A 25,498-nucleotide genomic window follows, 5' to 3' on the forward strand; every position below is an offset into this window, starting at 1 on the left:
TCTAGACTGGCCTAATCCAGACCTCATGGCTTTATATAGACTGGCCTATAACACAGACCTCATGGCTTTATCTAGACTGGCCTAATCCAGACCTCATGGATTTATCTAGACTGGCCTAATCCAGACCTCATGGCTTTATCTAGACTGGCCTATAATCCAGACCTCATGGCTTTATCTAGACTGGCCTATAATCCAGACCTCATGGCTTTATCTAGACTGGCCTAATCCAGACCTCATGGATTTATCTAGACTGGCCTAATCCAGACCTCATGGCTTTATCTAGACTGGTCTAGAATCCAGACCTCATGGCTTTATCTAGACTGGTCTATAATCCAGACCTCATGGCTTTATCTAGACTGGCCTATAATCCAGACCTCATGGCTTTATCTAGACTGGCCTATAATCCAAACCTCATGGCTTTATCTAGACTGGCCTATAATCCAGACCTCATGGTTTTATCTAGACTGGCCTAATCCAGACCTCATGGCTTTATATAGACTGACCTATAATACAGACCTCATGGCTTTATCTAGACTGTCCTAATCCAGACTTCATGGCTTTATCTAGACTGGCCTATAATCCAGACCTCATGGCTTTATCTAGACTGGCCTAATCCAGACCTCATGGCTTTATCTAGACTGGTCTATAATCCAGACCTCATAGCTTTATCTAGACTGGTCTATAATCCAGACCTCATGGCTTTGTCTAGACTGGCCTATAATCCAGACATTACCCAGACATTTCTACTAATTTACTTTGGTCATTTGTGTGTGGCAGAGTTTACACTGAACAAGTTTGCATAATGCATTTAAATCTAATTAAGAGTCGTCTAACAGGATGTTGCTTATCAGTGGCGGGTATGGAGCACTGGTCTGTGTGCGACTCACCCAGGCAATATGGCTTCTCTCGGTTTCTATGGCGCTCGCGGTCGTAACGGTAACCAGGGTAACAGGTGCAGACCACGCGCCCGAAGTGGTCAGTACACTGCTGCTCACAGGGGGCGCCAGCGCACACGTCGTAATCTACACGCGCGCGCACCGTATGTGCACAAGCCCCCCCCCCAACAATAAAAAAGGTAAAGGACAAGACAAAACAAACAAACAAAAATCAGGCACAATAACACAACAACAACAATGATAAAAACTACGTCATGGGGCACAATAGACAAAGTCACAAATGTAACATCACACTGTAATAAAACGCAATACAATAATACAGTTGTCATTATATGAATAACCGACACTGTTTCCCACACCGTCTGTAACGCGCAACAGAGCACCGCCGAATACGTCATGTGCTCGTCCCCGTGAGAGGACGCGCAGCGGCGCGCACTGCGGGTCTATATTAGACTCTGGGAAAGAATGCGGTCTCGGACAGACTGCAGCCCCGTGTGTGTGCAGCCCTGTGTTTCTCATCAGGGCCGTCGGAGCAGGTGAGGACAGCAGAAAACCACTGAACCCTCACAGAAACATAAAAACCCATCACTACTGCGAACGACATGAGAACTGTTGGAGACATTTCAAGCGCAATGAAGACAGTTCTGTAAAACCGTGTCAGTGGTTTGAACTCCAAACACAAACGTAAAGAAAATGATTTTGCTTTTAATGAACTTTTAACGTACACCCTTTTATAATGCCACCCTGTAAAAATCTCACGATAATTAAATAATCGTTATATGTGCAAAAGGATGCCAAGTTTAGGTGTTCAGAAAAAGGTTAAAGCAGCGTGGTACAAACTGCGGTAGAGTTTTCAGGGTGATTCCGTTTAGGCCCATGGGACGTGAGGGGAAACATTTCGAACCGAGCCCAGCGGGGTCCAGGAGGGGTTGAGGATGGACTCCTACCTTCTGGAATGCACTGTCCCAAGACGAACTTAAAACCCTCGCAGCACTTCTTCCTAAAAACAAAACATAATAAAACAAACAAGCGAATTATTGGATCGAAACGCTAAATATGGGACACACACGTAGTCGGTGAAGCGTAGTAAAGAGAACGGAAGCTCTGATTCATTTGTAGCGCGCACCCAAACGCCCCGTTAACGCGCGAGCGCTCTGCTGCTTTGATGTGAACCGCGTCCCTGTCCACGCGCAGGCGAACAGCAGCGCGCGCTTATCCTGCCGCACGTGCACGCTTCACCTCTCAGGCAGCACGGTGAATTCCGCTCTCGGGTCACCGGGTGAGTCCGTCCTTGGGCCCGACTCGTTTTGAGCGTTAAAGAGAGATGATTAACTCCAGCCCGTGCAGTGCAGCTGTTTTAATTCACGCAGTGCAACAGGTTCAGTGTTTTATAACACTAGTCATGCAGTCACAAACACATTTCAGTGAGTATTACTCATCACTTTCCAAAAAAGATCCAGAGATTTTTTTGACCCGAGAAAAGGCATAGGCCATTTCTTTCACTGTGTATGAACGTTATACAAGAGCGCACAGCACATCTACAGGGGCAGACCGGAATGAACTCAAATCCTCTGATATTTGTATTGATTTCACAGACTGTGACAAACATCTCTGCAAGTCTGTCTCAGAATAAATCAGCATCCATCCACTCCTCCTTTTCCCCGTCCTGGTTATGATTTCGGACACGCGTGGTTCGGTTAGCTGGGCCCGACACGTAGCGGACTGGTAGGCGCTCCAGCGAACTGATGTAAACCCGACAGCCTACACGAGACCCACCTCATTACTCCGGCATCCAAAACGTTTAGCCTGAAACAGCTCAATCTGCCCCACCAGAACAAGGAGAACTTGGAACGTTTCACACATTGAGAAACAAAGAGCATTAAGATAAGATCATTCCAGCGTGTTAAAGGGTCTGATACCCGAGGACTGGAACGGTACTTGGACTGAGGACTGCGCACACACACACACACACACCTACACACACACACACACACACACACACACACACACACACACACACACACACACACTAGCTTAAAATCCAGATGTTTAATCATGGGGGGGAGGGGAGGAGGTGTGGGGGGGGCAGGTGTGTGTGTGGGGGGGCAGGTGTGTGTGGGGGAGGAGCAGGTGTGTGTGGGGGAGGAGCAGGTGTGTGTGGGGGGGCAGGTGTGTGTGGTGGGAGGGGAGGAGGTGTGTGGGGGGGGAGCAGGTGTGTGTGGGGGGGAGCATGTGTGTGTGGGGGAGGAGCAGGTGTGTGTGGGGGAGGAGCAGGTGTGTGGGGGAGGAGCAGGTGTGTGTGGGGGGGCAGGTGTGTGTGGGAGGGGAGGAGGTGTGTGGGGGGGGAGCAGGTGTGTGTGGGGGGGGCAGGTGTGTGTGGGGGAGGAGCAGGTGTGTGTGGGGGAGGAGCAGGTGTGTGTGGGGGGGCAGGTGTGTGTGGGGGGGCAGGTGTGTGTGGGGGGAGGGGTGCAGGTGTGTGGAGGAAGGAACAGGTGTGTGGGGGAGGGCAGGTGTGTGTGGGGGGGCAGGTGTGTGTGGGGGAGGAGCAGGTGTGTGTGGGGGGGCAGGTGTGTGTGGGGGGAAGGGTGCAGGTGTGTGGAGGAAGGAACAGGTGTGTGGGGGGAGGGGAGCAGGTGTGTGGGGGGAGGGGTGCAGGTGTGTGGGGGAGGAACAGGTGTGTGGGGGGAGGGGAGCAGGTGTGTGGAGGGAGGGGCGCAGGTGTGTGGGGGGGAGGGGCACAGGTGTGTGGGGGGAGGGGCACAGGTGTGTGGAGGGAGGGGCGCAGGTGTGTGGGGGAGGGGTGCAGGTGTGTGGGGGAGGGGCGCAGGTGTGTGGGGGGAGGGGGCACAGGTGTGTGGAGGGAGGGGCGCAGGTGTGTGGGGGGGAGGAACAGGTGTGTGGGGGAGGGGCGCAGGTGTGTGGGGGAGGAACAGGTGTGTGGGGGAGGGGTGGCAGGTGTGTGGAGGGAGGGGCGCAGGTGTGTGGGGGGAGGGGCGCAGGTGTGTGGGGGGTCAGGGAGTATTTTAACACCAACAAGCCCACAGAGGTTGATGAGGAGGCATGTGGGGCCCCTGGGCTCCCACCAGACACACGATCAGGGGTGAAAACCTCTCAGGACGATGGGGAGGAGAAAGAGTCTCAGACACACAAATCTCAAATAGAGTGGGCCACAATAGAGTGTGTGTGTGTGTGAGAGTGTGTGTGTGTGTGTGTGTGTGTGTGTGTGTGTCTTTTACAGAGTCTGACCCCAAACATCTTTTTTGCAGTTCAGTAAAACTAATGAGAAATAGGGGTGCACGATATGGACTAGAATTGCGATGTGCGATAACGTTGTTGGATATCCCGATATCGATGTGAACCACGATAAATTAAGATTAAAATACAGAAATGTAGTGTCTCTCTGAACAGCAGCACGTTAATTTGTTTTGTTTTTTACTGTGTAATGAATCCAGAATAATTCCAAATATTTTGCAGGTTTATTCAACAATAGATTCAATCTAGGTTTATACTTTCACGAGTGAGCGACTCCGCACACCTCGTTAACCTCCGCGAACGGCGGAAGCGTTTAATCTTGCCGTGTCACATTCTTTGCAGTGTTGTCCGAAACGATATGTAGGCCTAGTAGTATAAAAAAACACCCCTCAAATACAGGGGAATGAACTTTTACCTGACGAATTTTAATGTTGCTTTGTGTTTCAGGTTTGAAAAGTGCTGGAATTTAGGCTAAAGTATTTGAAAAGGCTTGAAATTGTAACTACTTCGTTTCACAACAAATATCTGTCTGACTGAACAATTCTCTTGTATTACGTTAACAAATATGAGCCTCTTGTAATTCCAGGACGAAACATGAGAGAACGTGAAGACGTTAAGATTGGGCGTTTTGAAAATAAATATCCATTAAATAATGTGATAAAAAAGCTAATTATTTCGAATCATTTAGAGTATATGTATAAATATTTAATTCAATAACGTGCTGGGAATTATTGAAATGGACCTTGAAAGTGACGTACAAGTGCTTGAATTCCACCTTGTATAGATGTATGAACCCTGCAAACATGACTGTTCTCATTGCGCCGAGACGCGGCGCGCGAACTTACAAAATTCGAGAGGTGCACGACCTCGTGAATCGACAGCGCGCGAGGCAATTGCACACGGGCGAAGCCACCGCAATTACGTTTTTTTCGCCTCCCGGACCCTCGCGCCGCATCAAGTGTAAACCAGGCTTAAACCAAATCGCGTGTCTGATGAGCGTGTTCACCCCACTCCAGGGTTGCCAGGTCCTACAAAAGTTTTCCGCACAAAATCTGCGAGTGTAAGTTGTCGGCGGGGGGGGGGGGGGGGGGGGGGTGTGTTGCGAGTGTGAACTGGAGACAAATTGAGTATTATATCGTGATCGATTCTTAGTGTTGACTTGTAACTTCCGCAGTAGCCCAACTCAAAAGTAGCCCAAAAAACCGCATCCCGCGGCCCCAGAATTTTTACCCGCGGCTGGATTTTCAAATAAGCCCAATTTGGCGTGAAAACCGCGAACCTGGCAACTCTGCCTCACTCTGCCTCTTGCCTACTTACGTCACGTGATCATAGTCTGCAGCGCGAATAGCTCCCTCTATTGCTGGACGAGGATAACGCAATTTGAGTTTGCTGTTATTCAAGGAGTTATCGTGGCTCTTTCGATGTGTTTATCGTGAAACTTCACATCGCGATAACGATAAAAATACGATTAATCGTGCAGCCCTAATGAGAAATGAAAAATAATTTAAACACACATCCAACCGTTGTGACTCTTTGATTAAATCAGTTAGTTAAATAATTGTTAAAAACGAATTTGTGTGGGGTTAGCAGGATGTGGTCAGGAGGATATGACCCATACTAACACAGAGCTGCTGGACTTTAGCCTGGGTCAATGACATAAAGCACGTCTGGACTGATCCAGCACAGGCTTACACACGCATGCACTTACAAAATGACACACACGGGTGTCGTCGTGTGCAGTCTGATAACACGCGTGCACATTGCACGTGAATCTCACGGCCATAGCAGTTCAGTGGTTGTCCCAGTGCCCTCCTACAGTAGCCTGACCACAGAGACTACCACACAAACAGGATGTGCGGAGGAGGAAGGTGCGGGGCTGGCACTTCTACGGTGTGTAGCATTAGAGGGGTGGAGGTGGTGGTGGAGGTGGTGGTGTGTTCCAGATGTGCCTCTGCCTCAAGAGGTTTAACCCCCACTGAAACAGATTAGCACAGGTCAGATAGCTCAAAGAGAAAAACCTTCTGACTAACTGCATCCATACTTTATGAGAGAGAGAGAGAGAGAGAGAGAGAGAGAGAGTGAGAGTGTGAGAGAGTGAGAGAGAGAGAGAGAGAGTGAGAGAGAGAGAGCGAGAGAGAGACAAAGAGAGGCTTTGACCTTATAACCCATTTATTTTATTTTATTTTATTTAGGAAAGGGAATATCCCTTATATTGTTGCATCAGTACGGAACAAGAGAAAGAAGACATGACACGCGCTAAACTAACCAAACACGTGAACATGTGAAACATACTTATTAAGCTTAAGTGACTAGATTAACCATACACATGAGCACACAAAACATGCTAATAAACTAGACTAAATGAATTAAACAGATAGACACAGAGACAGGGCAAGGGAGGGAGTGAGAGAAAGAGAGAGAGAGAGAGAGAGAGAGAGAGAGAGAGAGAGAGAGAGAGAGAGAGAGAGAGAGAATGGCTGAAGCAGTCATACAGTGTTCAGTGAAACACTTTGTCTTCCCAAACTTCACAACTGCTATTTCCTACTGCCCCGTCCACCACTACGTCATTGCTCACATGTGCGCCTCAGACACACCCTCACCTCAGACACACCCTTCACCTCAGACACACCCCTCACCTCAGACAGACCCTCACCTCAGACAAGACCCTCACCTCAGACACACCCTCACCTCAGACACACCCCTCACCTCAGACACACCCCTCACCTCAGACACACCCCTCACCTCAGACAGACCCCTCACCTCAGACACACCCTTCACCTCAGACAGACCCCTCACCTCAGACACACCCTTCACCTCAGACAGACCCCTCACCTCAGACACACCCTCACCTCAGACAAGACCCTCACCTCAGACACACCCTCACCTCCCATCACGGCTCCAGTCAGCTCTGACTCTGCTGGGCGGAGTTCATGCATGTGAGCCTTCTCATACGGACCCTCACGGGCAGCAGGCTGTGCTCTTCAGAGGCTGTCCGGCTGGGAGGGACAGGACTGAGAGGGACAGGACTGAGAGGGACAGGACAGACAGTGTCTCAGGCAATCAGGGTGGAGAGCTGAGCTGAAATACAGCACAGGGAAGCTAGATGGTTTATTGTTACTGATGAGTTTAATAAAACTAGCTGTCACTGTACCAAGCACACCTGGAGTTATTACTGACATTGATGTGAGGGCCACCTGCCCTGTGAATTTGCTCTGGAGTGGAACAAGTCAAGTTGAGGTATTTGAACATACGCACACATGCACACGTGTATGTATACATGCAGAGACACACACACGCGTAAGAGATGTCTCATTAACACCACCGAGAGAAGAAGAAGAAGAAGAAGAAGAAGAAGAAGAAGCTATTTTGCCTTTCATTTTCTCTGGTCCTCTCTCTCTCTCTTCCTCCCTCCCTTGTCTCCCTCTCTCCTTCTCCGTGTCTCTCTCTCTGTCTCTGTCCTCACTGGAGGGCAGTCCAGTCAGGTCTGGTTAGCTGGTGTGAAAGCACCTGTGTTTTTCTCCCTCCTGCCCTTTCTACATGTTCCCCACTGATGAGGATTGAGTTACTAGGACAAACCCAGACTTACACTAGAGCAGGCGTACTCAACTAAATTCGTCCGCGGTCCAATTTTGGCAGATACCTGTGCCCTGAGGTCCGGTGCGGCGGGGGTGGCGAACGTAAAGCCTGGTTTATACTTTCGCGAGCGACCGTAGCGCGCGGCTCCGCCCACCTCGTGCGACCCTGCGCGAGCAGTGTAGGCGTTTATACTTTCGCGAACGTCGCGAGCGTCGCTGCAGTGTTCTCCGAAACGATAGGTGGCAATAGGTGGCAGTGGAGAATAAAAAACCTCTGCAAAACCGGGGAAAGAACATTTTTACCTGACCAGAGACCGTATATATATACACCAGGCATCAAACATAAATATGGCTTTGCAGTGTTGTCCGAAACGATACGTTAACAAATACGAACCTCTTGTAATTCCAGGACGAAACATGAGAGAACGTGAAGATGTCTGGGCGTTTTGAAAATAAACAACCATTAAATAATGTGATAAAAAAGCGAATTATTTCGAGTATATGTATAAATATTTAACTTAATTATGTTTAACATGCTGGGAAATATTGAAATGGACCTTGAAAGTGACGTACAAGTGCTTTAATTCCACCTTATAAAGGTGTATGAAACGTGACTTTGTTCATTGCGCTGAAGCGCGGCGCGAAGTTAAGCCTGGTTTATACTTTCGCGAGCGACCGTAGCGCGCGACTGCGCCCACCTCGCGCGACCCTGCGCGAGCGGTGTAGGCGTTTATACTTTCGCGAACGTCGCGAGCGTCGCTGCAGTGTTCTCCGAAACGATAGGTGGCGATAGGTGGCAGTGGAGAATAAAAAACCCTTGCAAAACCGGTGAAAGAACATTTTTACCTGACCAGAGACCGTATATATACACACCAGGCATCAAACATAAATATGGCTTTGCAATGTTGTCCGAAATGATATGTGGTAGTATAAAGAAACACCCCTCAAAAAAAGGGGAATGAACATTTACCTGACGCATTTTGATGTTGCTTTGTGTTTCAGGTTTGAAAAGTGGTGGAATTTAGGCTAAAGTACATTAAAATGTTGAAATTACGTTAACAAATACGAGCCTCTTGTAATTCCAGGACGAAACATGAGAGAACGTGAAGACGTTAAGATTGGGCGTTTTGAAAATAAACAACCATTAAATAATGTGATAAAAAGCGAATTATTTCGAGTATATATATTAATATTTAACTTAATTATGTTTATCGTGCTGGAAAATATTTAAATGGGCCTTGAAAGTGCCGTACAAGTGCTTTAATTCCACCTTGTATAGGTGTATGAACTCTGCAAACATGACTTTGTTGATCGCGCTGAAGCGCGGCGCGCGCGCGAAGTTACAAAATTCGGGAGGTGCACGACCTCGCGCCGCGACAGCGCGCGATGCCCTCGCGCACGGGCGGAGCCTCCGCGATTACGTCATTTTCGCCGCGCGGACCCTCGCGCCGCTCGCGGCGCGTCGAGTATAAACCAGGCTTTACAAAATTCGAGAGGTGCACGTACGTAAGTTGTTGAGCGGGGGTGGCAAACGTAACACTCGTGACGGAGTGTTTTTTCAATAGCCCTGAAATAAATGCTACGGTTTTGTTTTGGTCCGTATCCAGTTAATCAGGAATGAGATTGGGTCCGGACAGGACTGCGTTCGGGTCCGGATCCGGACCGCGGTCCGCCAGTTGAGTACCCCTGCACTAGAGTGACCTTAGCTGCCCACACACACACACACACACACACACACACACACACACACACACACACACACACACACACACACACACACACACACACACACACACACATTTTGTGTATAGTGTTTGTGTAGTGTGTAGTGTTTGTGTATAGTGTACAGTGTTTTGTGTGTAGTGTTTTGAATTGTTTGTGCAGTGATGGTAGCTCGGCCAGATGAGACAAGGGTCATTGTTAATGTATTTGTGACACATTAATATTTTTTCAAATATTAAGTATTTTCGCTACGATGCAAACACCAGCCAGTGTCACAATGAGGAGGCCACACGCCAGCACAGAGAGATGACACAGACGTGTGTGTGTGTGTGTGTGTGGGGGAGGGGGGGGTGTTTAAGGAACATGTTCCCAGAGGAACGGTGTCCAGTCGTATGTGTAAATCTTCAGCTCAGAGAACATGTTGACAAATAAGCAGGAGCACCCAGAACACAGAGGACTGACTGCGGATGGTTCTGGAATAATTCAGCAAATAAAGAAAGAAAAAAAGGTTTTGTCTGGCATCAGGGAGCATTTCTGAGCCTCGTCAGTGTGAAGAGCTCACAGCCCCACAAAAACTCTACATACTCAACAACCCAAATCTTCCCACAGACGCCCACCTGCGTTGCCACTGGGAGGCGCGTGAAGATGTGCTGGGAGGAAGATGATGTGAAACACGGATTATACGAGGACTTTGGGAAGGTGAAACACTATTTAACACCGTAAAGAGCAGCAGTCAACTCATCTGATCTCTCTTCCCACAAACATGAGCGTCTGCAGCTGAACCTAGACACACACACACACACACACACACTCACACACACATGCACATACGCACACACACACACACACACACACACAAGCATGCATACACACACACAAATATGCACACACAAATGCACACACACACACACACTCACACACATGCACATACACACACACACACACACAAGCATGCACACACACACACAAGCATGCACACACACACACACAAGCATGTACACACAAACACACGCACACGTGCTCACGCGCATGCACACACACACACACACACACACACACACACACACACACACACACACACTAAAAGTGCTGTATAAAGAACCATCACTCATCAGCATGACACTGTTTGTGTGTGTGTGTGTGTGTGTGTGTGTGTGTGTGTGGGGGGTGTAAAGGGATGTATTTTTAGCAGTGTGATAAAGGACAGATGTGCAATAATGTGCAGTATTTTTAACTTGTGATAATAGCTTTAGCCCCTTGTACTGAACCACTGACAACAAAATAGATTCATTCTTTTCCTTTAACTTGCTCTCTCCCCCTTTCTCTTTCCTCTCTATCTCTCTCCCCCTTCCATCTCTCTCCCCCTTTCTCTATCTCTCTCTCTCTCTCCCTTTCTCCTTCCTCTCTCTCTTTTTCTTCTTGTCTCACCATTCTGTTTCTCTCTTATGCTCTGGGAGATCTTTAAGAATTCTCATTAGATACGCCAGTATTCTGTGTTTCTGAGGGATGTGCATCAACCATATTTCAGATCAAAATAGCCAGACACACACACACATTTTACATTACACCAAACTGCACACTGAGCCCAGATGTTCAGCGTTTTCTTCTAGTTCTCTCTCTCTCTCTCTCTCTCTCTCTCTCTCTCTCTCGTTCCCATCACACCACCCACATCTATAAGGAGTGTGGTACTGTAGGAAGACACAGACTCTGGGGAGGAAGGCAGCAGTGTTCTCTCAGCAGTCAGCGTGACGTCATGGCTGTTGGACACCACTGTAGACCAGGTGCTTGTTTTGGGAGGATCTGGATCAATCCACACGAGGACCGCTCATAGAGACACACGAGGACCGCTCATAAAGACGCACGAGGACCGCTCATAAAGACGCACGAGGACCGCTCATAGAGACACACGAGGACCGCTCATAGAGACACATGAGGACCGCTCATAGAGACGCACGAGGACCGCTCATAGAGACGCACGAGGACCGCTCATAGAGACACATGAGGACCGCTCATAGAGACGCACAAGGACCGGTCATAGAGACGCACGAGGACCGCTCATAGAGACGCACGAAGATCGCTCATAGAGACACACGAGGACCGCTCATAGAGACGCACGAGGACCGCTCATAGAGACGCACGAGGACCGCTCATAGAGACGCACGAGGACCGCTCATAGAGACGCACGAGGACCGCTCTTAGAGACAGACGAGGACCGCTCATAGAGATGCACGAGGACCGCTCATAGAGACGCACGAGGACCGCTCTTAGAGACAGACGAGGACCGCTCATAGAGACGCACGAGGACCGCTCATAGAGACGCACGAGGACCGCTCATAGAGACGCACGAGGACCGCTCATAGAGACGCACGAGGACCGCTCTTAGAGACAGACGAGGACCGCTCATAGAGACGCACGAGGACCGCTCATAGAGACGCACGAGGACCGCTCATAGAGACGCACGAGGACCGCTCATAGAGACACATGAGGACCGCTCATAGAGACGCACGAAGATCGCTCATAGAGACGCACGAGGACCGCTCATAGAGACGCACGAGGACCGCTCATAGAGACGCACGAGGACCGCTCATAGAGACGCACGAGGACCGCTCATAGAGACGCACGAAGATCGCTCATAGAGACACACGAGGACCGCTCATAGAGACGCACGAGGACCGCTCATAGAGACGCACGAGGACCGCTCTTAGAGACAGACGAGGACCGCTCATAGAGACACACGAGGACCACTGCTGATACATAAAAACACATTCAAAGGGTTTTATTGTTTTAATGTTTTATTCCCTGTTTAGCTGGCAAGGTAGTCTCGATACTGGCACAATGACATGTAAACCGTTATACCAGATTTTGCTGTAATTTTACTGTATTCCAAGTTTACGTTCGAACTCATAAGTCATCAGGTCAGTATAATTCTACAACAGAATATCAGCACAGCAGGAAGAAAGATGACCCAAAAAAGACGTTCATCAATTATGAGTGGACATGCTCAACATTTACAGAATACATGTGTGCCTGACAGGTGAGTCACTGGCGATGAATCTGGAGTTCCCGAAGAGGGCCAAAGAGTTCTGAAAAGCTGCAGAGAGTTCCGAAGAGTTCTGAAAATTTCCGAAAAGCTGCAAAGAGTTCCGAAGAGTTTTGAAAAGCTGCAAAGAGTTTCGGAGAGTTCCAAAATTTCTGAAAAGCTGCAAAAAGTTCCGAAGAGCTTTGAAGAGTTCCAAAAAGTTCCGGAAGGCACTTGGCTCACTGCTTGCCTTCTCTCCGCTCTGTTTCCTACACACACATACATTCCTGTGTCCTGTAAACAACTAAAGATCCAAAAACAATAACGAACAGGCGTGTAGTGTAGATGACTGAGCAAACGTTAGAACACGTCTGATGTGCACCTGACTCTTCATAGTAGGCAGATAAACAACAACCTAGAATATAAATCCTGTACAAAACTGAGGAAGTGTAAGCACACTATGTATGGAACAGACTCGTACACACACACACACACACACACACACACACACACACACACACACACACACACTGTATGTGCATGTGTGGGCTCATTTCACTCAGACTGCACATGTAAATAAACTGCAATGCGAGGTCAAAACAAATAAAACTCATTCAGTCTGTTTCTCTAAATGTTTTGCTACTTAATCCATCTCACTGAGGTGCCTGTAACCACAGAGATACACACATCTTCCTTCGAGATGTAACACTACCCATGTGTCATCAGAGGCTAAAGACAAACAAGTCGTTTCCCTCCGAATTCCTCAAAGAGAACCAACGACCCGGAGTTACAGCCAGCTCTCCTCTACATGACCAACCTGCTCGGGGAGCACAGAGAGAACCCTCAGATCACTCCTCACCAGACGCTTGGCAAAGCAAGTCTTGCACTGGTCAGTTTCAAGCTGTCATCTGTCTGCTGTGCACGGGCTGAGGCCCGTCTGAGTGGTCCGATCAAACTCGTTCACAGCTGGCCACGACCCAGTGGAATGTCGCTGCTGGAAAACAAATCCTCCAGTGCTCCTAGTGCACGGCATGCTGGGAATAATTCTACAGGAAGACATAAATTATGAAAAAAGGAACCTCTGAAAACTTAGGGGCTGCAATTTTTTATTACAATTCAGTCTTTAAAAAATATATTTTGCTTTTGGATGATGTATATGTATCTGGGATATATCTGTCATAACACGTACTAGTGGATACATAGATGTATGCAGAAAATTATGAAATGAGTTTTGCTGTAAGTGAAGTTCATGTCCGAAATTCCAAACATCCCATTATACACCTCCAACACCCCCAACACCCCAACACTCCTCCCCAACACCCCAACACTCCTCCCCTAAACTCCCAACACTCCTCCCCTAAACAACCAACACCCCCTACTCTCCTCCCCAACACCCCAACACTCCTCCCTTAAACCCCCAACACTCCTCCCCTAAACCCCCAACACTCCTCCCCAACACCCCCAACACTCCTCCCCTAAACTCCCAACACTCCTCCCCTAAACACCCAACACCCCCAACACTCCTCCCCAACACCCCCAACACTCCTCCCCTAAACCCCCAACACCCCCAACACTCCTCCCCTAAACCCCCAACACTCCTCCACCAACACCCCCAACACTCCTCCCCTAAACCCCCAACACCCCCAACACTCCTCCCCTAAACACCCAACACTCCTCCCCCAACACCCCCAACACTCCTCCCCAACACCCCCTACTCTCCTCCCCCAACACCCCAACACTCCTCCCCTAAACCCCCAACATTCCTCCCCCAACACCCCAACACTCCTCCCCAACACCCCCAACACTCCTCCCCTAAACCCCCAACACTCCTCCCCAACACCCCCAACTCTCCTCCCCAACACTCCTCCCCAACACCCCCAACTCTCCTCCCCCAACACTCCCCAGCACCCCAACACACCTCCCCTAAACCCCAACACTCCTCCCCTACACCCCCAACTCTCCTCCCCCAACACTCCTCCCCAACACCCCCAACTCTCCTCCCCAACACCCCAACACTCCTCCCCTAAACCCCCAACAACTCAACACTCCCAACACTCCTCCCCTAAACCCCCAACACTCCTCCCCAACACCCCCAACTCTCCTCCCCCAACACTCCTCCCCTAAACCCCCAACACTCCTCCCCAACACTCCCAACACCCCCAACACTCATCCCGTAAACCCCCAACACTCCTCCCCAACACCCCAACACTCCTCCCCCAACACCCCCAACACTCCTCCCGTAAACCCCCAACACTCCTCCCCTAAACCCCCAACACTCCTCCCCAACACCCCCAATACTCCTCCCCCATCACCCCCAACACTCCTCCCGTAAACCCCCAACACTCCTCCCCCATCACCCCCAACACTTCTCCCGTAAACTCCCAACACTCCTCCCCCATCACCCCCAACACTCCTCCCGTAAACCCCCAACTCTCCTCCCCCAACACTCCTCCCCAACACCCCCAATACTCCTCCCCCATCACCCCCAACACTCCTCCCCTAAACCCCCAACACTCCTCCCCAACACCCCCAACACTCCTCCCCTAAACCCCCAACACTCCTCCCCAACACCCCCAACTCCCCTCCCCCAACACCCCCTAACTCTCCTCCCCTAAACCCCCCCCAACACCCCCGGTCTCCTCCACTCAGCTTCTCCTGCTGTCTCTTGGCTCTCTGGGTAAAGGGGATCCAGCTTGAATTCCCTCCAAAGCTCTCAAAGTTCTTTTACTCCTTCTAGAGGTTCATACTCCCTCCTTCTAGAGTTTCATACTCCCTCCTTCTAGAGTTTCATACTCCCTCCTTCTAGAGTTTCATACTCCCTCCTTCAGCTATAACCAGTCAATTGAACACACACTCTTGTTTGTGGCAATTTCTCCATGACTTCGTCTCTCTATGCTGGAGAGGTATAACTGATTTTAGGCATTTCTTCACTGGTATGGATGTCTTCTTCCTCAAGTTACTTTCTTTAATCTTTCAGGTCATTCCTGCATCAGGGCTTTTTCCTGATCAGGCGTCTGGGGACTTCTATTTAAACTCAGCTACAACAGTTTTTGTTTGGCACTTATAATTATGCTGGAGTGTTTTTACGCAGGGACCAGAAGAACTTGCCTTGTAAGTGGATATTAAACTAATGGTTCACAATCGACTGAGATCCATTATACAGGGATCACACACAACTCTGCACGTAACAGAAATCATCGTAAAACTTCATATTCCTAATACACCCAGTTGTAGACCAGAATTATCATCCATCTGGCAAAATGTACAATGAGATAAATCATCCACGACAATTTGCACTTTGTTCTAAAATAAATACATTTGTAGGAACTTGGAAGAATAGGAGTAATTCAGAATGACACTGGATCTTGTAAACACCTTGAATATCCAGTGACCGTGTGCAGTTCAGATGTTGTAGTGTGTTCTTATCTGTCAGCTGTGTTACATTAACATTATATTTCATATCTAAAAAAAAAAACAAAATGTCATTGCACAGCAGAGTGCTTAACATTTCCATATTAGTGTATTTTATCTGTAGCAAGATCAGCTCGTTTTTCAGAGGTTTTTAACAGATGCACACGTTTAGAAATGAGAGGAAGACAAACTGAACCAGGTCAAAAGTGTAACACTACAATCCATTAGACCACTGAACTGAACAACGGTAGGACACATACTCCAATTTACACACACACACACACATACTCGTATTTACACACACACACGTACAGCAGTGGGGAACCGTCAGGGCCCTCTACGCCCTCTCAGAGGGCCTAAAATATTCTTAAAACATAAATATATATAATATAATTTATCCAATTTTATTTTATCTACTTACAGTTTGACAATTGACATCTAAACAATTACAGAAATATAAGCCAATAAATTATTCACCCGTGTCTATTCAATCTGTGTTGGAAGGTGAGGGGTTAAGTGGAAGCCTGTGAGTCTGTGTCTCCCCCTATCAGGACTGTGATGCCCGCTGTTCGTTTACAGAGGGCCTGGCAGTTATAATTCAGCGCAATACCAGTTTCAAATTACGGCAAAATTGACCAATCATATCTGCCGTCTTAGTGGGCGGGCTTAACTGTATGTTAGCGTACCACCGCTAGCTAGCGTTAGCGTACCACCTAATTACCACCACGTAATTAACTGCAATAAAGAAAAAATAATTGAGACGACAGTACAGCTTTAGACACGCAATAAACAATAACATCTGTACTAGATAACTTGTTAAGCAAAATAAGGTTCCAACAAAATAAGGTTCACAGCTCCGTGTTCCTCGGGAGCGGACTATGTAAACAACGCACACGAGGGCATCAAAGGACAGAATCTAAACTAGCTATCGGTGGAGGAAGAGTGGAGGGCCAGTGGAGGGTCTGACTCTTCAGATCACCCTCAGAACACGAGCCCGTGTGTGGACAGGACACAAGGGAGGTGGAGGCCTCATTTTCACTGTCAGCTATTTTTCACAACAGGCATTTCTACATGGACAACCAGTTCAACCCAACACCTCTTCACACTGACAAGTACAGTGAGGTGTCGTCCCCAACTAGCGTTGCCACCTGTCCCGGTTTCCCCGGGACTGTCCCGGTTTTCACGTGCCTGTCCCGGTTTTCCCGGGCTGTCCTGGTTTGTCCCGGTTTTTCTTCTTTTTAATATTCGGTCCCGGCAAAAAAACTAGGTTAGTTCAAACCATGATTCAAATTGCTTCTTAACACTTGAAATCTGTTTTTTTTTTCTCATTGTGTCCATTTTAAACCCCTCCGGTAACATTTTACGTTTGCCCCCCCGTCAACAGATTACATTCGCCACCCTATGTCAGTGTCCTTGTTTTTTGTCAGACCTAGGTGGCAACCCTATCCCCAACACACACACACACACACACACACACACACACACACACACACACACACACACAGAGCTCAGACCCCATCCAAGCCAAACACACGCCTGAATTTAGGCTATGTAAACACAATGTAAGGAATGTGCGCCAAATCTATAAGTCAGTTAACGTAATAATGCTGGATTCTTTTGTTGTGTGTGATGCAAACAAACAAACAGATAAACAAACAAACATATCCTGGAGTGGTGATGGGTCACCATGCCAACTCATCAGAGTCATTCTGCTGGGCTGTTTCACTGTAATCAGACCTCCAGCAATCAGACCTGAACCCTCATCCAGGACTCGTAACAGCGTGGCAATATTTAAGTAGACCTGGGGGAGTTGGGGATTGGGGGGGGGGGGGGGGGGGGAGATTGTTTTTCCACTAAATCGGAATTTCCAATTTTGGACCTGGGACACATGCACTTCATCTTTCTGTCATTGTTATGGTTCAGGAGGCTTGGTGACTATGGAAATGGCCGAGATCTTTGTTATCCTGGAGACCGCACTAACAGCAAGAAGGTTGACGATCAGACTCTGAAGAGCATGTGGTTGTGGTTAGGAGCAGACGTAAGCCAGTGTGCTCTCTCTCTCTCTCTCTCCCTCTCTCTCCCTCTCTCTCACCATGTTTATCTGTAGCATCTAAATGCCAAGCACTATCTCGGTCAAGTCTGCAAACACGCACATTCATTTAGCCAAACTCAGTAAAGGTGTGTGGTGATGTGGCCACACAGAGTCGCAAATGCAAAAAGAAAACAAACTACTCGTCTGGACCCAATAAGCAGGACGGCCAGGACGCTGGCACTGCTGAACTACAGAACTGAGTATTAACGATGATACTCTGGTTCTCTGAAGAAGAACAGCATTAGATTTAAACCATTATAGTTTCAGAACATCTCCTTTCTAATAAACGTACGTGTCTACTAAATTTGGCCTGAATGCGAATCACTCTCTTAGGACCGTGATGCTCCTGTGATCTAAGCAGCTGTTGGTGGGAGAAGAGAGGTCCATCAGAGAGCTCTCTGACCCACTGATGGCCACTCTTACTATCCTTAAACACCCATAAATACAGCACCCTGCATGGAAAAAGACCCACAGCTGTTAGACAGACACCAGGAGCATGTACAACTCAGCGGCGTGCTCCCTCCAGACATAGCACTAGCAGAACAGGTGTGATCTTATTCTCCACATTAGCAAATCCGCTCTACACAACGTAGGTCTATGTGGACGCCGTGCAATGGAGAACCTGACGGACGAGAATGGGTCCCAGTGGGTTTGACCTTCTGACCTCCAGAAAGGTGAACCTACCCAAACACGACACACGAACCAAAATTATACAGTCAGGACAAAACAAAGAACACGATTTAGGAGAGAAATCCACGTTATGATCACACTCCTCGACAGGTAACCGCAACACTGAAATAAAAAGGGATGAATTGTACTAGTGTGCTAGTGTATTAGTGTGCTAGTGTGGTAGTGTGCTAGTGTGCTAGGCAATAGGAGCAGATTCACTACTTTTTCTTACTCTTACTAAGTTAACAGATTATGGTGTGTCAGATGGACATATTTACCCTGCAATGATTTAGAAAGAAAACCGGACCCTAAACAGTCCAGATATGCACATAATCACTGGGTGATCACTATTCCTCCAAGCTGAAATATTGAACTATTCAGAAAACACTCATTATTAAAGTGGTGGTTTTGAACCAGACAGCACTGACATTGAAGCTGAAATCCAAAAGATTTACTAATCACAAACTGCCGTCTGCGGGAGAACGAACCCCCCCGACACTGCAGCACATAATGGCCAGGCATAACAATTCGCCCGGCTTTGCTGGCGTCCTGCAGGACTAATAAATTTTTTGCGCATTGTCCTAATGGAAGAATAAATTTGGAATTGAAATAACTATGAAATATGTAGTAAAAAAAAAAAAAAAAAAAACAGGCAAGACAAAAGTCACCTGATGACACACATATGTGGAATGCCGAAGTGCTGTGGCAGAGCATTGTGGGTATTGTGGCGGCAAACCAGCACAAAATGAAAGCCACACGTGCCCTTCCTGCTCAACAGTGGGAGCCGGCAAACTGAATACGTGCAGTTGGGATTAAATATGACATTACTGTCTCCTAAACCTCAACTGCACACAATCCCACATCAAGCAACAAATAGGACAAGTGTGAGAGATAGGGAAGCTGACAGTAATCACTTTTTACACATGAACTCCAAATCCCAGCATGCCACTGTCCAGCTGGTCTGAAACGAAAACCAGCTTCAAATGTGCCCTTCAACTTTACACACTTTCTGAGTCCAGGTTCCTCTTGTTTCGTGTGATTGCAACCAGTGGATCGGTGTCGACGCTTTGAGGACACTTGTCAGTTTTGCTCAGTGTTTCTAAGGAATTTTGGACTCGCCTGAGGCGGAGGAGCTAGTAGTCATGACATCAGTGGCGTGTAAAGTCACGTCATCAGTGGCGTGTAAAGCTACGCATCTTCTTCATGCTTCCCCACAAGCTCGGTGTTTATAATCTGCAGTGCTATGGTAACACTGCGGTTACGCCCGTTGAAGTGGACCCACGGATGCAGGACATGTGGTTTATGCTCGTAACCATCAGCGACCTGCGTCTGGACCGTACCTTCCCGTTCCGGCCAAGACGACATCTGCTTCTCTTCAGCTAGCAATGTTCAGAGATTCAGATTCCAGAACTGCTGACTGGAGATCAGTGGAAAGGCTTCACAGAAACCCACTGCAGGAGGGACTTAAACAGGCACGAAACAGCATAAAAATAGAAGCTCCATTTATCGGAGGCAAAGCGACACGGTCCTTGCTCACCACTGCACGAGCCATCACACAGCTCGTCTACGATTACAGGCTGCTGGGTACTTTTCATCTTTATTCTGGAAAGATCAGCGAACAAATATCACACAGTTGTCTTTTGTAGTATATTAAATCAGACTTCTGTTCGTACGAGACCCTGAGGGCCTATTTTTGTTCTCGGACAATACGATTTTCAGGTAAACGGTCAATTACCCATTTAAAGCACCGGCCCCAAGGGAAACCCCCTTAAGCCTTCATTTAGTTTCTCTGGAGTCACGACACAGTGACACTTATCTAAGCAAAGCAGAGCTTGCAAACAACAGGAAACGATGCACCAGGCGTTCTTCAGCAATAAAGCCAGCAGCTATGCAAACGCCTCCTGTGTAGACTGCAGTGAGTTTAGCAACCAAAACACACATACCATTCCTCATATGCCATTTCATAACTGCACGCAGTCAGTTACGGCCAGCACGAGATTATTTTGATCAGTGAGAGAGCGAGAGCGCTGTGGCTAAGGGGGCATACGTCTTTCGTTATTTAGCCTTAACACTGCGTAGATTATGAAGAATAGACTGCAGATGTGAAACAGAGAGACGTGTGCTCAACGTGGCTTCAACCAGGGGAGGCAAAGCTCCTACAGAGACAGAGTCTCCTACAGCTGCTGACCTGCTCTGGCACAACCCACCTGGTACTGAGGAGTCTCACCTCCGGTGCTCGGCCGACAGATCCAGCAGCCAGCAGTGGCTCTGGCATGACACAAAAGAAAAAAATACGGGTGAAAATGAACTCAGTTAATGTGGTGTTTATTTGACCACACTGGTCTCCAGGGCTTTACATTTTTAAGTGCCGTGTTTATTAGCAACAGATTGTTAGCAAACATAATTACCCAGTTAAATGTGTTAACCATGTCTACAGCCACAGACAGGCCCCGTTAGCCACAGCTGATCCTCAAGTGAATCTCCCCACCACTTTTTCTTCTCACTCCTCGTTGTAAGTCGTATATTTTATTGTAGTGCACAGACCCTACAAGAGAGCTGTAAACACCACTAAGTTTTGGGACAATTTGTTTGATGACGAAAATAGTTTTAGTCCCAAACTCTTAGTGATGTTTCTCCAGACGAGAGAGACTGTGCTCTCTGGGTACTGATCCAGTGATAAGACCTAAGATGTCAGGTGAGCACATGGTCCAGTCAAACATGAAATATCCTGGCAGGACTAAATATAAACGTGTCCTCATGTGAGGAAACACAAATCATTCATCTCCTCTCCATGAACCGACTTGGCCACGGCGTTGTCTGTCAGCCATCGTCCGTCGCCCCGACGTTCGGCAGGATGACGGATCTCTGTAGGAGCTTATGCCCCGCACGTGAACCCAGTAAGACTATACAGACCGCACCGGTGCCAACTATCTGACACCCTGATGCAGGACATTGCAACCAGAGGCATTAATCCTGGCAACAGTTCCCGAGAGCCCTGAGCACCAGCACTGCTGCCTGTTAAATTATTGTGCAATACAACACTAAAATGATCATAACGAGTATAATGTGTCTTACTCATAACAACGGAACTGTGCTGTGAAGTGTATAGGAATTCACAAAGCCTCACAAGTCCATATATCCATAAAACCCAAGTAGAGTTTTGTAACCTTAGAGTTACAAATATATATTTATATACTGTATATGTTCTATAGAAACAGCAGTAATGAGATACAGTATATTTTTTAAACAATACCATTTAAAATGCCATAGATAAAGAACTTAGAACATGCAGAGAATCACGCTGTTGTCACATGGAATGCTTTATTGCTACACTGGGCAAAGATGATACAGAATTAGTTTAGACTGAAGACTCTTGTTTTAATTAATCTAGACTAAATCGAAGAACATGCCACATCTCATCTTTCCAGCTGCTCTGAGGGCCGAGGGGGAACGAGAGTGTTATGTGTGACTAATCGGACCTGGATGACGTTTATTACCCTGGACTACCAGGTCTACCATGTGCACAGGCCTTCCCTTTACATACGGTGGCTGAGAAGACCTGTCACGCTGCAAAAAAAAACACGCTGTAAATGCACATAGCAAGTTCATAAAATGACAAAACCAATGCGACATTACAGAAACAAATCCAGAAATGCTGCAAATCCAGCCACAACACAACGGAAGTGTTTGTGGACAAAATATCATAAGCAGTGACTACCAAGTAAGAAGTAATTGATTATCACAGTTTTATCACTGCTTCGATATGATTATATGAATGAAAACTAGCTTATCTGCACATTCTTGTGTTTGTTTGCTGTGATGGACCTGAAATATCCTGATAAGAATCACAACACGCATTCACACAGACCAGATACCACACCCACCAATCACAACACACATTCACACAGACCAGATACCACAGCCACCAATGACAACACGCATTCACACAGACCAGATACCACAGCCACCAATCACAACACGCATTCACACAGACCAGATACCACAGCCACCAATCACATCACGCATTCACAAGGACCAGATACCACACCCACCAGTCACAACACATGTTCACACAGACCAGATACCACACCCACCAATCACAACACGCATTCACATGGGCCAGATACCACACCCACCAATCACAACACACATTCAGATGGACCAGATACCACACCCACCAATCACAACACGCATTCACATGGGCCAGATTCCACACCCACCAATCACAACACACATTCACACGGACCAGATACCACACCCACCAATCACAACACACATTCACATGGGCCAGATACCACACCCACCAATCACAACACGCATTCAGCACTAAATGCAACAAATCCGACAAAACAGTTATTCATAACCGTTAATAACATCTTTAAATTCAAGTAGGCCTGTTGCGATAATTACATTATCGACTTATCGTACGATAATTGTTTTAACCGCGATCATTTTTGCTGATGACGATAATTGTCCATTGGATTTCCGCACAAATTTGTTTACATGAGAATAAACCGCAACTATGTTAGATTTCAATAACATCAATACCAGTGCCTCCACACACACAGGTGGAGATATGTTAGCTCGCGAACGTATTTGAGGCTAATAGGACTCAAAATAATTCGCTAAATAAATCACATTATTTAATGGTTATTTATTATAGTGACCATAGCGCGCAACTCCGCCCACCTCGCACGAACCTCCGTGAATGGTGGAAGCGTTCATACTTGCCGCATCACATTCTTTGCAGTGTTGTTCGAAACGATATGTGGTAGTATAAAGAAATACCCATCAAAAACAGGGGAATGAACAATTACCTGATGCATTTTAATGTTGCTTTGTGTTTCAGATTTGAAAAGTGCTGGAATTTGTTCGTTTCACAACAAATATCTGTCTGACTTATACCACAGATACCACAGCCACCAATGACAACACGCATTCACACAGACCAGATACCACAGCCACCAATCACAACACGCATTCACACAGACCAGATACCACAGCCACCAATCACATCACGCATTCACAAGGACCAGATACCACACCCACCAGTCACAACACATGTTCACACAGACTTGATACCACAGCCACCAATCACAACACGCATTCACATGGGCCAGATACCACACTCACCAATCACAACACGCATTCACATGGGCCAGATACCACACCCACCAATCACAACACACATTCACATGGACCAGATACCACACCCACCAATCACAACACGCATTCACATGGGCCAGATTCCACACCCACCAATCACAACACACATTCACACGGACCAGATACCACACCCACCAATCACAACACACATTCACATGGGCCAGATACCACACCCACCAATCACAACACGCATTCAGCACTAAATGCAACAAATCCGACAAAACAGTTATTCATAACTGTTAATAACATCTTTAAATTCAAGTAGGCCTGTTGCGATAATTACATTATCGACTTATTGTACGATAATTGTTTTAACCACAATCATTTTTGCTGATGACGATAATTGTCCATTGGATTTCCGCACAAATTTGTTTACATGAGAATAAACCGCAACTATGTTAGATTTCAATAACATCAATAACAGTGCCTCCACACACACAGGTGGAGATATGTTAGCTCGCGAACGTATTTGAGGCTAATAGGACTCAAAATAATTTGCTAAATAAATCACATTATTTAATGGTTATTTATTATAGTGACCGTAGCGCGCAACTCCGCCCACCTCGCACGAACCTCCGTGAATGGTGGAAGCGTTCATACTTGCCGCATCACATTCTTTGCAGTGTTGTTCGAAACGATATGTGGTAGTATAAAGAAACACCCATCAAAAACAGGGGAATGAACAATTACCTGATGCATTTTAATGTTGCTTTGTGTTTCAGATTTGAAAAGTGCTGGAATTTGTTCGTTTCACAACAAATATCTGTCTGACTGAACAGTTTTCCTGTATTACGTTAACAAATCCGAGCCTCTTGTAATTCCAGGGCGAAACATGAGAGAACATGAAGACGTTAAGATTGGGCGTTTTGAAAATAAACAACCATTAATTGATGTGATAAAAAGCAAATTATTTCGAATCATTTCGAGTATATGTATAAATATTTAACTTCATTAAGTTTAACATGCTAGGAAATATTGAAATGGACCTTGAAAGTGACGTACAAGTGCTTGAATTCCACCTTGTAAAGGTGTAGGCCAAGGGTGCCCATTACGTCGATCGCGATCTACCGGTCGATCGTGAATCGCATGACATTAAAAAGTAGTGGATGAATGACAGGCTATCGTCCATCTGCACTGACGGTTGTGTTTTGATTGACATACATGGTAGCCAATCTGACGTCTGGGGTTTGACACCTCCCCGCTAAAAAATAAACAGATAGGTCATTTTGACGTGGTCATCTTATAAGTAGCTCGCAACCTGAAAACTTGCGCCGCTCACGACGCGTCAACTATAAACCAGGCTTAACTCGCCAAAGAGATGCTGCCGTTAAATACGGTCGAAAATAAAACATTTATAAACATGCTGCAAAGATTTGACAAGCAGTATGAACTGCCATTCCAACCTTATATGTGAAAGATGGTGTTCTGAAGGAGATTAAAGACATCTCATTTTACTCTGCCACTACAGATATGTGGTCAAGCTCAAATATGACCCCATACATGAGCTTTTCAATACATTACATTACTGCACACTGGTGTAATTGTATTATTATGCTACTATATTATTATTGTGGCACATTGTCTTAAAGCTCCTTTAGGGAGCCCAAAAGCAAGAAAAAATTCTATAATGACACTTTAAAATGACAATATTATCGTTTATCGCAATAATTTCTGGGACAATATATCGTTCTGAAAT

General features: G+C 47.0%; 1 protein-coding gene and 1 long non-coding RNA gene across 3 annotated transcripts in view; one reads left to right on the plus strand and one right to left on the minus strand.

Moving 5' to 3' along the window:
• ccbe1 (collagen and calcium binding EGF domains 1) overlaps positions 1-25,498 on the minus strand; it is a 47,749-nt gene that overhangs the window by 14,657 nt on the left and 7,594 nt on the right. For both annotated transcript variants that reach the window (XM_076988846.1, XM_076988848.1), the window contains 2 exons: positions 1,844-1,896; positions 888-1,022 (listed from right to left, as the gene is read on the minus strand). In XM_076988846.1, the coding sequence (XP_076844961.1) occupies positions 888-1,022; positions 1,844-1,896 (188 nt within the window). The remainder of the gene's footprint in view (positions 1-887; positions 1,023-1,843; positions 1,897-25,498) is intronic.
• On the plus strand, positions 9,604-13,090 carry LOC143490284 (uncharacterized). The gene is made up of 3 exons (XR_013124916.1): positions 9,604-10,144; positions 11,124-11,226; positions 12,480-13,090. It is a non-coding gene; the product is annotated as an uncharacterized LOC143490284 (long non-coding RNA).

The sequence above is a fragment of the Brachyhypopomus gauderio genome, unplaced genomic scaffold, assembly GCF_052324685.1.
Source record: "Brachyhypopomus gauderio isolate BG-103 unplaced genomic scaffold, BGAUD_0.2 sc64, whole genome shotgun sequence".
NCBI lineage: Eukaryota > Metazoa > Chordata > Actinopteri > Gymnotiformes > Hypopomidae > Brachyhypopomus > Brachyhypopomus gauderio.